Source organism: Alligator mississippiensis, chromosome 2, assembly GCF_030867095.1.
Source record: "Alligator mississippiensis isolate rAllMis1 chromosome 2, rAllMis1, whole genome shotgun sequence".
In the NCBI taxonomy this organism is placed as follows: Eukaryota; Metazoa; Chordata; order Crocodylia; family Alligatoridae; genus Alligator; species Alligator mississippiensis.
The window spans coordinates 179,391,254-179,404,434 of NC_081825.1; the positions used below are offsets into that span (position 1 = coordinate 179,391,254).

Here is a 13,181-nt window from a genome sequence, read left to right on the forward strand (position 1 = left end):
TCATTGAAGGCAAAATATCATGTGACTCTTTAAATGCTTCAGGGGACATTGATATCTTGAAGGAAGCTTCATTGCATATACAGTAAAAGCTGTGTTAACTGGCATGAGTGGGGAACAGTGTGCTGGTTATATAAAAATCCTGGTTATCAGAGGCAGGGGTTTTTGGCCAGACGCAGCAGCGCAGGGTGGTGGATGGCGGCAGCGGCCATGTACGAACTCTCCCCCTCCATGTCTGATTAATAGAAATGCCGGTTACTAAAATGCCAGTTAACACAGGTTTTACTATATTTTGAACCTCAAAGTAAGCCTCATATCCAGGGATGGGCAAAATGTGGCCTGCAGGTTGGATCCGGCCTGAGGGGCCCCTAAAAAATTTAGAAAAATAATAGTTACCTGCCCCTGGCTGCCTGTCATGTGGCCACTTGCTGCTGTAAGAAGCTTTAAAATATTCATAGAATTAGTCACTGGACAAAGTCCAAGCAACTTCAGATATGCCTACACTGTGCTGGGTGTATCCAGGAAGGAAAGATGCTCCCCAAAACATTCCAGCTTTTACTCACATACAACAAAATATGGAGCAGCTTCACTGCTGCATTTCCAGGGTCATCCCCTATGGCTGCCCAACAGACCTCTGTCTAGTGTGCTTAAGACCAGCCACATGGGACGTCTTTAGGGTGGCTTTATTACCACATTTCTGGGTTTAGCCTGCGTGAGAAAAGACACTCCTTTCTGGATAGGCCAGGGACATGGCATAGATATACCCTTCTTTATCACATTCAGGATGGCACCACTCCTGAGATAGCTGAGAACAAGAGAAAAGACTTTACTTAGATGACTGTTTGAGTTTAAAAAAACTAATTTCAAAACAGGAAGATTTATACAGGCAAAGAAGGGTGCCTGGACCCTTTTGAAGCACGACTTTGATTTCTCTTGAGTCTCAATGGAACTTAAGGAGGGAGAGGGAGCATTGAATAATAAACAGAACAAGTTTAAGCTAAAGTTAGCTTTAGGGATGCTCTAAAAAGTTCTTATCATCATTGGGGAGGGGCGTGAGTTTACAAACCCATTGCATATAGATTAACAGATTACACATTCATGAGTGTTATGAATCAGGGTGTAAATCTGACCTAATGGTTAATATCCTGGTCACTAAGTGGGAGAGCAGGGCCACGAAGCATCAAGATGAGAATTCAGAGCCAGAAGCCACAGTCCAGTACTGTGCTAGAAGCCAGAAACCAGGAGGTCCAAGGTAAGAGTGAGGGCAGAAAGCCTGATTAGGAACTAGGCTGGAGACAAGACTGGGGGCTTGCACAGTACCAAGCAGGAAATGGAGCCAAAGTGAGAATAGGAACCAGAACTGGAGCTAGGAGGGATGGGGCACAAGACTTGAAGCAGGAAACAAGGGCAAGAACAGGGGACAGGAGCAGAGAGATGACACTACAAGCCAAGCACAGCTCCAGGTTTGTGAAGAGTAAAGAACCAACAGCTTTTCTTGGGACTGGTCTTGTACTTTAATGTTTAGCCACCTGCAGCCAATAGGGTAGTCAGGCCCAGCTTGACCAAATCAAGACTCAGTCAGCTCCAGGAAAGCCTTAAACTTAGTGTTGACCCTTAGCTTAACAATGATCTCAAGACACTGCCTAACCTGAGCCTCAAAGATGCCAACCCAATGAAAGGCACAAGAGTCATATTTTATCCACAATGGCCTGAAAGACATTTTCCTTCTTCCATGAAATAAGAGGGGGAAAATAAAAATTTGTTTGAATCAAGCAAGATGCCATACTTTGCTCCTCTCCCACCACATTGCAGCACTAATTATAGCTTGTCCTGTTCACCTCTGAAAGCAAACACTTTGAGAACAGTACTAAAAGCAGGCATGACAGTCCTGAGAAGCACTCATCATAACTAGATGACTTAATGCTGACTTTGTGAAGGAACATCTTGAGAAGCTGGATACCTTCAAGTCAGCCGGCCCTGACAATCTTCACCCCAGGGTACTCAAGGAGCTGGCGAGCATCATAGCCCAGCCACTAGCGCGGATCTTTGAAAACTCTTGGCGCTCTGGTGTAGTGCCCGAAGACTGGAAGAAGGCCAACGTGGTGCCTATCTTCAAGAAAGGGAGGAAAGTGGATCCGGCTAACTATAGGCCCATCAGCCTGACTTCTATCCCGGGGAAGATCTTAGAAAAGTTTATTAAAGAGGCCATCCTTAATGGACTGGCCGACGCCAACATCTTAAGGGATAGCCAGCACGGGTTTGTTGCGGGTAGGTCTTGCTTGACCAATCTCATTTCCTTCTACGACCAGGTGACCTATCACCTGGACAAGGGAGATGAGATTGATGTCATATATCTTGACTTCAAAAAAGCCTTCGATCTGGTGTCCCATGATCGTCTCTTGGAGAAACTGGCCAATTGTCGCCTTGGGTCCCCCACGATCCACTGGCTGGAAAATTGGCTCCGGGGTCGGACCCAGAGGGTAGTAATTGATGGAAGTCACTCATCGTGGTGTCCTGTGACCAGTGGGGTCCCCCAGGGCTCTGTCCTTGGACCCATACTGTTCAGCATCTTCATTAATGATGTGGACACTGGAGTCAGAAGCGGACTGGCCAAGTTCGCCGATGACACCAAACTTTGGGGCAAAGCATCCACACCAGAAGACAGGTAGATGATCCAGGCTGACCTGGACAGGCTCAGCAAGTGGGCGGATGAGAATCTGATGGTGTTCAACGCCGATAAATGCAAGGTTCTCCACCTTGGGAAAAAAACCTCGCAGCATCCTTATAGGCTCGGCAGTGCTATGTTGGTTAGCACTATGGAAGAAAGAGACTTGGGGGTCATCATTGACCACAAGATGAACATGAGCCTGCAATGCAATGCTGCGGCTAGTAAAGCGACCAAAACGCTGGCTTGCATCCATAGATGCTTCTCAAGCAAATCCCGGGACGTCATTCTCCCCCTGTACTCGGCCTTAGTGAGGCCGCAGCTGGAGTACTGCGTCCAGTTTTGGGCTCCACAATTCAAAAAGGATGCGGAGAAGCTTGAGAGAGTCCAGAGAAGAGCCACGTGCATGATCAGAGGTCAGGGAAGCAGACCCTACGATGACAGGCTGAGAGCCCTGGGGCTCTTTAGCCTGGAAAAGCACAGGCTCAGGGGTGATCTGATGGCCACCTACAAGTTTATCAGGGGTGACCATCAGTATCTAGGGGAACGTTTGTTCACCAGAGCGCCCCAAGGGATGACGAGGACGAATGGTCACAAACTACTACAAGATCGTTTCAGGCTGGACATAAGGAAGAATTTCTTTACTGTCCGAGCCCCCAAGGTCTGGAACAGCCTGCCACCGGAGGTTGTTCAAGCGCCTTCTTTGAACACCTTCAAGATGAAACTGGATGCTTATCTTGCTGGGATCCTATGACCCCAGCTGACGTCCTGCCCTTTGGGCGGGGGGCTGGACTCGATGATCTTCCGAGGTCCCTTCCAGCCCTAATGTCTATGAAATCTATGAAATCTATGAGATGGCTAAAACTGCACCAAGTTTTCAACAGACATTGGCGAGAAACTCTGCAACGTCAAAGCTGGAGTGGAATTATAATTTAAGAAACCAACAGTTTCGCCTATTATATGCCAGATGGTTCGGATGATGTATTCCTGGAGGCATTAGTGAAACCTTGTCAACAGAAAGAAACATTACAATTAAACACTAATCAATTTACTTGTCAAGATAGCTATTTGAAGATCGTTTGAGTAACAGACTTAAATACTTCTAATTTAATGAGGCTTGGTTAAGATGACACCCCTTTTCCCATGTATATTATGGAGATTCAAAACCCTTGGGTTTTTGGCATGCCATGCCAAGCCCCAATATTCTAAGCTAGGCTTTCATGGGAGCCCTGGGGAAGCGTGTAAGGATGGGTGAGTCAGTATGGCCAAAATGCATTTTTAGTTTTGGGGCAGCTGAGACCATTCGTGTCCTGCCAGGGAAGAAGGCCTCAGGCCTTTGGGCTTGCAAAGCCTCTCTGAGGCTGAGCATCAGGCTGGCAGATACAAAGGGAGAGGAGATAAAAAGCAAAGCAGATATAAAGGAACAACCTTTCAATGGAATTCTTTACCCATCTATAAACTTTCATTTGCCTTGAGACAGGGCTTGTTTGTTATTTGGGGAATAAAATAGATTGGTTCCATTCAAGAGAAAAACCCATTCTCAAAGTACAATCTCATGTTAAAAAGGTTTCCACAAAAGGCACGCAGACAGGTCATACCCAAAATAGCCATTGTTTAATTTTCTTTTCCTTTAGTAATAGGAAACGGTTGTGGTTATTTGCAATGATTTTGCTGGTCTTTCAGCACCCTGCCCCTTCATTCATAAATAAAAAACATCACATAGTAGGAGAAATCATGAATTGGAATTGAAAGTGAGAGAGAAGCAATAACATTTTGTTAAATGTTCCTGACCACCTCTTTTCATGACTTCTGAACAAGAAGGTGCTGGATAAGCAAAATGATCCTTCAGAAGGCCATAGAGGACAACCGTTCTTCCGCCTGGTGGCCTCTTATCATATGCAGAACCTGCCAAGGTATATCTTATCACCAGGGATCCTGTTTTTTTCTGTTAAAAAAATATCACAAATTCTAATTTAAAAAATTTGCAAATTCTCTTATTAAAAAATCCCAAATCTGTGTTTTTTATTTTAAAGCAATTTGGAAGCCTACCAGCGCCTCAATCAGTATAATAAAATAAATTCTAAATACCTATATATTTTAGTGTTTGATTTTGGGTTTATATTATGGAATATCAGAGTTCACCCTGCCCCCTTTGCTCACTGGGATGGAGGTCCAGTTGTGGCTGTCCCCCACCACTGCATTGTGGCACTGAGCAGCCCTGGCATGCGAGTGTCCTGCCCATGCCATCGTCTCTCACTCCTAAGCCACAGCCCCTCAACTCTGCTGGTGCCCTTCACTCGTGACCCACAGCCCTTTGGCCCTGCCGGTGCCCCTCACTCCCTACCCACAGCCCTAACCCCCCTGCCAGTGCTCCTCACACACAGCCTACAGCCCCCGCCCCCCCGCCCTGACAGATGGGGTCCCCAGCTGCCAGAGGTATGGGGAGGGGAGGGGAGGGAGAGAGATGCAAGCTTCCTACTGCAGGCTCAGGGCTCCCTGTCCTGTTGCCTTCCCCCCACAGGCCATCATGGCGGGCAAGACCCTGTGCAGTAGGGCAGAGGGGCAGGGAGGCTCAGTGCTGCCACCGGGACCCCTGCACTGCCATGGTGAGATTGCTCCCTGCCCACGTGGCAGCAGCAGGGGCACAACTCTGCATTGCCATCTCCAGTGCTACTTGGTCAGCAGGGAACATCTTGCCATGGTGCTGCAGGGCTCCCCGCTGCCCCCGGATGAGCCACCTGTGGCTCTGTCCTGCACCCCCAACTGCGGCCACACATTCCCATTCCGGCCCTGGGTCCCAAGCCCCAGGCACCACTCTGGCTGGGCAGTGACCCCAGCACCAGCCCTGCCTAACTCCCTCCCTCCTTCGCTATGGGGGCCTCAATTCCCCCTGCCCCCACACCAGACTTACCTAGGAGGAAGCTGTGGGAACTGACCTCCTTTCTGTCTGGCTGCCACGTGCTTGTGTGCACATGCACATGCTGCCTCCTGCCTGATCGCCCTCCTCCCACTCCCTCCAGCCCCTTGCAGGCTGGAACTCTGCCAGCCTGCAAGAGGAAACCCACTGTTTCCCATGTTCCCCCACCCTTTAAGAGGAGAAAAATCTGTGTTTTTCCATAGTGAACGGAAAGCCCAGATCCCTGCTTATCATTTTCTGGCCCAAAGCAGTTGATTTTTGCCCATAATGCTGGAGGTGTTATTGCATCAAATGAATTCCAAGGTATCAAACCCTGTAGAATGTCAGTATAAATCAGGTACAAAACATTTAGAAACTGTTTTTTGATTTTTGTAATAAATTCTGAAAGAAAAATTCTGATACAGAGTCTCTTAAAACAGTACAACTTTATTTTCAGCACAAAAAGCAAAATAAGCAGATCACTGCTGAAGTGATTTAGAATCCTTTCATCAGGAGGGATTTATATTACAGAATGAAGCCAAGCAATTTACCCTTCAGAATGTTAAATGAGCTCAGAACTGCCAAGTCTTGCCACAGAAAACAATGCGAAACAGAATTGGGTCACCACAGCCTCCTTCTCCACACATACCCACTGCACCTTCTGTCTCAAAACTCTGGAACAAGATAAGTTGAAGTAGGTTAGCTAGCTCATTATGAGATCAAGATTCAAGGTGAGGAGGAGGAGATTGATTTATTATTTCAGATTTGTCAGTGTTCTTGGGTCAGAAAAAAAAATCCTCAGATGTACTGCACATCACTTGTCAAGGCTGAATAATGTATCTAGGAATTAGGGAATATAAATTGGCCAGGATGCAGAAAGACTGAGTACGTAAAGGAATAGTTTTTTGGTCCAGCAATTTGGTTGGCATGAAACGAGCTAAGAATCCTTACAGGGAAACAATTTCAGACAAAATACACATTATAAAACATTTATGGCAGAGTTGCTTTGTACAATAAGGGTTTGTTTTTTAATTTTTTTTTAAAAGACCCAAACTCTATTATAGCAGTATTTTACCAGTTATACATGATTTAATGGAATTGAAGGAAGATATAAATAATTCAGATATGAGGGAACAGGCCTGGAACAGAACGAGGGGTGAAGTAATGGCAAGTTCATTCCATGAAAGGGGAGAAGAATGGTGTTTTTCAAGGAACATTCTTAACTAGCATACGGTACACAGTAGGATGGAGTGGCTGAGACATGATTTGCACAGCTTTCTAATGTACAGAATACTGCAGCTTTATAGTAAAATGAGAGCTTTACACATGTGTTGCATCTCAAAGTCCTGAACACTCTAGAGAGTGACTGCTTTAAATAGACAATACTTTTTCATATATTTATTCCAGAAAGATACAACTAGTGGCATGCTGAGCATCTACCAGACTGGCTATAGAGAAGAGACCAAGTTGAGTATCTGAAGTGACTTTCTATTTTTAAAATCACTCTTTTGGTCAAATCCTCTGCTCTTCCTTTTCCTATTGAAAAAAGATGGGGCCATGTTTTACCCTGTTACCTAAACTCTAAGTTTGCGTAAGAAATGTCTTCCTCCACATACCAAAGTGCTAATTCATGAGGATGCCAGTACCAACTGTCCAAGGCACACAACAAGGCCTAAAGCAACTTCAAATCATCTTTTAGACACTGCAAATTAATATTTCCCTGCTCCCTAGGTTTTCAACTGTTTCAGGTCTTTAATGGTTGCAATGGGAAATCCATGTGTACCTATAATCACTCACACATACTTATGATACAAAGAAAATACTAACACCAGCCAGCTCTCTCCTGTAGGGTCTCTCTCTCCCCATCTACTACGAAAATAATCAGTAGAACCAAACTCTTATCCTAATAACATCTACTCTATCCCCAAGTCCATCAGTAGTTCAATGTAACAAGAAGATTTTTAGCTCCAGGCCTACCCTACATGCAATCTGGAACTTCAAAGCACTATACAAAACTATTTTAACCCAGGGAAATACCACTGGCATCCCCATACCAAAATGTGAGTCAGAAAAAAGATTTGGCTTAAAATCCAGGAGTGTCTGCTTCCCAAGCTCACATTCAGCTTTGTAACATGCTCTGCTTTTATAAGTGAACTGAGCACAGGCCAATTGCCCACTTTATGGTTATGGATTTACTTTGATCACAAACCTTCATATTAACAGCATGGGATGACAGTGAAGTTAACACTGAGGCCATGGACAAATCAATAGAAGAGGTTCTGAAGGGTATAGATAGCAAGACGATAGATGACAGCTGACTATCAACAAGATCAAATTATGTCATACATAAATTTAAAAAAGGTTAGAATGAACCATTCACCTTATATTAAGAAAAAAAAATTATATGACCCAGATGTCCAAGACCACCCACAACAACAGTTTCTTTGGACTCCAACTTGTTATCTGATCCTCCAGAAATCTCTCAGCAGGATAAACTGAGGGTGACTTTGAATAAGTCTAACATTGTCACAGCTTTCCATTCCATAAAAATTCCACTACAAGGACCTCACTCAAGTCCGTGCTTTCGACACCAGATAGTAGAGGATGAAGAAGACGACAATCAGTCCAGCAGAAACATAACAGAGTAGTTTGCGATTATCCCTCCCTGATCGCGTCATGCTGGAAAAACGCTTCCCAGTCCCAGTCAGCAGGCCAGTTACACTCATGAAATCTGAGTCCTGAGGGGCAGAAAAGGTGAAATGGAAAAGTTATAACACAAGTCAAGGTTCCCCTGGAATGCACTCCTTATTTCAGTCATTAGCTGCCATGAGAAACAGATAGTAACAGAAATTCTAAGTCTAGATTAAGAAAAAAACCAAAATACAAGAATGCAGTTTTTTGACAAAACAGGTTTGGCTACTCTCTCTCAAACTCCAGGGAAAAGCATCATGTTAAGGATGTCTGAAGGGCAGGATTATAAATGTAACACACGACCCACAGTGTAACCCCCACCCTATGTTAATGTAAGTTTAAAGGTTTTAATTGCACCCTAACCAAAATAATGTCAAATGCCCTCAGAAAAACTTTATTTTTCCCTTTTTCCCCCATCACATCATACAACATACCTCAAAAACATGCGTTAGTGCTGCATGCAACTGCTCTGCCTGTCAAAGCCAGTTATCACTGATTAATTCCATGCAAATTTACTCCAGAATAAGAGTGCCCCCACATGGAATCAGTCACAGATAGCATGTGTAAACAAGCCTTTGAGATTAGAAAAAATGAAATTCCTTCCTGTAGTGTTGTTTGCAGAATAGGTAATAATGTTGCTCAATGTTGTGTCAAGGCACTAAAATACCCTGCTCTACAAATTCTTCCCCATCCTCTTTCCTTTCCTATCTTCTCACAGCACCACCATTATCACAAATCACATTTTCCTACTCAAAACCTTTAAAAAAAATGGCTGCTGTTCACTCTAATTAGTTTCTGATGACCTCCAACCTACCCCTTTCTTAAAGTGCTTGACAGGAAGGCTACTTTCTCAAACCTCTCCCAGAACTATATCTGAAATATGCAGTCTGAGCATGGCTACAAACAAAGAATTTACTTTCTTCCAATTGTTAATAACCCTTTCCTTTCTGATGACAGCTGGTCCCCCCCCCAATTTTGAGTTCAATGAAAAGCTCGTATCACTCCTTCCTCCTGTACCACCTCCCCAGTTATGCAGGCATCTTCATAGGTCCTTCTATTTACCCAGTAGCTTTGCACCTTTGATAATGGTCTTACTTCTGCATCAAATACCCTCCTGTTGGCTGTGCTCTTTTCTTCCCCTTGCTCAGTTATCTGATTTCTACCTTTATCATTTGCTGTATTTTTTAAATGACAGTCAGATGAATACATCATTCAAGAACATTAAGGAAGTCAGAGAGTGTAAGAGACAATGTTAATCTCACAGTTTCTAGCTTAAGCTTAGGTTTACTCCAAGATATTTATCTGAAGTCCATCTCTTGAAGGGAAGTAAAAAAAATGGGTATACCGTCTTGATTTAAGACCCCTCATTTAACTTTTCTGCTGTAATCATGGTCTCTTCCTTCACCCTAACCTTCCACTCTCCTCCATTTCCAGTGAAAACAAGTATACATTAGACCTTCCACACACTGCCCGTGACATCACTGCCTGCATGCCAGCTCTGCTGAAGCCTGAATAGGTTTATCTTGCCTTGCTTTCAATATTGTGGTTATCTTCTATAGGGGTTACATGCCCTAGCTACCCAGATTCCAACCTGCAGACAACCACTTCCCAATCACTCACAGAAACAGCTTGACCACATCAATCCCAAACTCAAACATATCAAAGGAAGGGATTCCAATGCCAAATTGAATCATGAAGTTATTCTTAGTCTAGAAATTCTTGGTGGGCACATTTTAAGCTACAGACCTGGTCTTGTGGCCAAATAGCTTGCTTATTACTTTAAGTACATAAAATGCTTTGAAATTAAATTGTATCATATGAATGAAAATCATTATATTAAGCAATGGAAGAAATCTTGAGGCAAAAAAGTTTGCTTGTGTTTGCTAACGTCAAGTGTGAAGCTAGGGGATTTTCCAGCCACAAATGCATGTATTGGCTGCACAAGCCATTCCCCAAGTCCCTGGATTCTCCATCAGCAATAAAGAGTTTACGAAACATGCCAGATTTTGTCTCAAAAATCACCGTTTTTTAAATACCCGTGGTAATTAAAAATGAGAAGAAAAAGGAACAGAGTACTTGATATTATTAACACTACAAACCCTGATTCCAATTCTATACATCCAGGGCATTTCAGAGGCTGTAGAAGTACCCCCAAGAGATTTATAAACACTTCCAAAACTCCTAAACAGGAGTGACAAAGGCAGGCAGGCAGGCTTATATTATCTTCATAGGAGCCAGTTTGTAATCCTAGTAAGTAAGTAATTTCTACCTGCATTACTGAACTATACTACTCCCTATCAGTGTCAACTGTTATTAAATGCTGGCTGTATTTGCCCAACATAATATTGGGAGCTTTTAAGTTTCTGTTGGCTTATGTACTTAAAACCCCAAACAATGTTTTCATGTTACCTGACATGTGCTGGGTTGTTAAACCCAACTGCCAGAGTTTGATCACCTTTCCTTCTGAACTACAGAGCAAACTCTTTGAAGTCAGCACAAAACCATTCACATGTTAGACATCTCACCAGTGTCTTACCATGCCATCTAGATAGTGATTTTGATCTTCAGCATCTTTGTCAATATCCAGTGCCAGCTAATCAAAACACAGAAGGATGCAAGTGTTACTATCTTCAAATTAACAGATCAACTCCTAATATATCTGAAGCTGGTGAAACCCCAACCACACAAACAGGCCATTACTTCCACTGCCTCCTACACATTACACACTGCCATGTCTGTTCTATGCAATGAAAAAAAGAAGACGGGGGAGGAGGGAGATTCTGCCTACATTTTAAGATTATATAAATTCCTGCGCTTTGCAGCATTGGAAATAAAGGTCTATAGTTGGAAGCTTCTGTACATGAAATGACCATGCCTATCATGAAGCAGTAACAGAACACAGATTCTGGTTTTCTGATAATGATGTTGTCTGTGCATTACAGCCATATGTTAACTGAGGCTTTTGACATTAGTGGAAGCAAATGATTACTGTGAATACTCCTTTAATAGCCATGGATACACCACGACTATCATCACCATAAATATCATGACTCCCTCCTGAAGGAAAACTGAAAGTGTGTTTTTTATTAATATTTTTAACCTGGTTTTATAACTACTTTCTTCCACAGAAGGCACGCCTTGTCTGACATGTTTACCTGCCTTGGCCTCCCTGCCGCTTACTTTTTATATCAAATTTCTTCTCTAGCTGCCACTAAGACCAGACAATTTTGGTGATGAGAAAATTGGTAAAATTTCCCAGCTACATCATTAGAAAAGTTAACTATGCAACCCACCACAGGCTGTATCATATCCTGCATCTTCTCAAACCATGGAATAAAGAAATCACCCCTGTGTAAACCAGCTCCTTTCTCACAGTGAACACAGCAAGGAAAATGGACCACATGGAGTTAGTAACTAACCGATTTCAGCCTGGTGACTTTGGTGGCAAGATTGTCTGCCATATGTTTGTTCTCGACATCCAACATGTCATCCATGCCGTTCTGGCCCTGGCCTGAAAGAGAGAGGAGGAGTCTTATCAGTTATGACACAAACATCAGCATGTAAACTCATCACAGCTGGTAAGAGAACTGGGATTTCTGTTCGCAGCGCCACCGCCACTTTGTTGTTAGTTAGGTGACTCCGAGTACCATTTTAAGAACCGGTTTTTCCTACCCCTGAAATGTTACCCCAGATGTATGATATGTATCCGAGACACCCAACATACATGCAAACCCTGATCCTGCTTTAGCTACACAGGTGCAAAGCTTGAGAGCGCTCAGATTCAATTACTTATAGATATATTATCTGTGTATGTGTGTATACACACACATGCACACCTATACCTAGATATGCAGACACACATGTACATTTTATATATATATATATATATATACACACACACACATACACACACAGGTGCGTGTATCTGTGTATCCACATACAAACACACATATATTTGTTCTTCTTTGACACACGACCATCTACAGTGTGTACAAGACAGGTCAGCTAGTGTGCCGGAGGGGACGTAACAAGGTACCCGCATCAGCAGCTACCGACCCACTGCAGATGTATGCCCCGAGACATGGGGGTCACTGCAGGACGGGTGGGGTGGCAGGGGGCCTGCAGCTCTTACGGAGCCAGTTATCAAAGGGACAGGTTGAAAACATCTCCCGCCTAATACCTGCCCCTCCAAGCGATACAAAAACAGAGACGTACTCCTAGCACCTGGGCAGCACTGGCAGGCATGAAAGGCACCTAGCGCCAGCCTCTGACCTGCCAGCAGCCCAAGCAAGCCCCGGCCAGGCAGGTGAGCGCGGTGGGAGGGCAGGCACACAGCACACGGGGTCGGAGGAAGAGGAGGCATCCCCCCATCCCCGGGCCGGGGCTGGCAAAGCAAAACCTCCCCCAACCAAACAGCCGCATGTGCGCCCCCCCACCGCCCCAGTCACGGGCAGCCCCAGGGACACCCCCAGCATGCAACCGCACGACCCACGCCCGAGCCCCCGGCAGGGATCCGAGCTGAGCGCCCCGCGGCCCCGCTCACCGCGCCCCCACTCCGCCATGGCCGCGGCCCGTCTCCGTGGCCGGCCCCGCCCCGGCTGCTGCGGGCGGAGCCACCGCCGCTCCTTGCCCCGCCCCCGCGCCGCCTGGAGAGAGCCCGGGGCACAGGGGCCGGAGACACTGGCCTGCGGCCGGCTTCCTCCCTCCCTCCCTCCGAGCGGCAGCAGCCGGGGTCTCCAGTTGCAGCAAGGGCAGATTAAGCTGTTAGGGGGAAATAAACCCCGCTCACGCTAGGAAGGGAGCACAGTAAAGGAGCAGGTCGCCTGGCAAGGAAACGCCGTGTATCTGCGTCCAGGAAGGCAGGGTTCCTCAAGCGCTCCCGGGCAAACCTGCTCTTCTGGTGCCCGCCCCGGCGTCGGGGCTTCAAGCCCA

The 13,181-nt window shown here is 45.2% G+C and overlaps 1 protein-coding gene across 3 annotated transcripts; it reads right to left on the minus strand.

Annotated features, from left to right (window-relative positions):
* Positions 1-5,985: 5,985 nt before the first annotated feature.
* Positions 5,986-13,063, minus strand: BET1L (Bet1 golgi vesicular membrane trafficking protein like). Of its 3 annotated transcripts, none has more exons than XM_059722512.1 (4): positions 13,039-13,063; positions 11,669-11,760; positions 10,786-10,842; positions 5,986-8,296 (listed from the first exon to the last, which is right to left on the minus strand). In XM_059722512.1, the coding sequence occupies exons 2-4, from the start codon at positions 11,741-11,743 to the stop codon at positions 8,129-8,131; spliced, it is 300 nt and encodes a 99-aa protein (XP_059578495.1). In that variant the 5' UTR covers positions 11,744-11,760; positions 13,039-13,063; the 3' UTR covers positions 5,986-8,128. The 3 variants fall into 3 exon arrangements, with proteins under 3 accessions (XP_059578495.1, XP_006274947.2, XP_059578494.1); XM_006274885.4 differs by lacking the exon at positions 13,039-13,063 and adding an exon at positions 12,793-12,868; XM_059722511.1 differs by lacking the exon at positions 13,039-13,063 and adding an exon at positions 12,465-12,627.
* Positions 13,064-13,181: the final 118 nt, after the last annotated feature.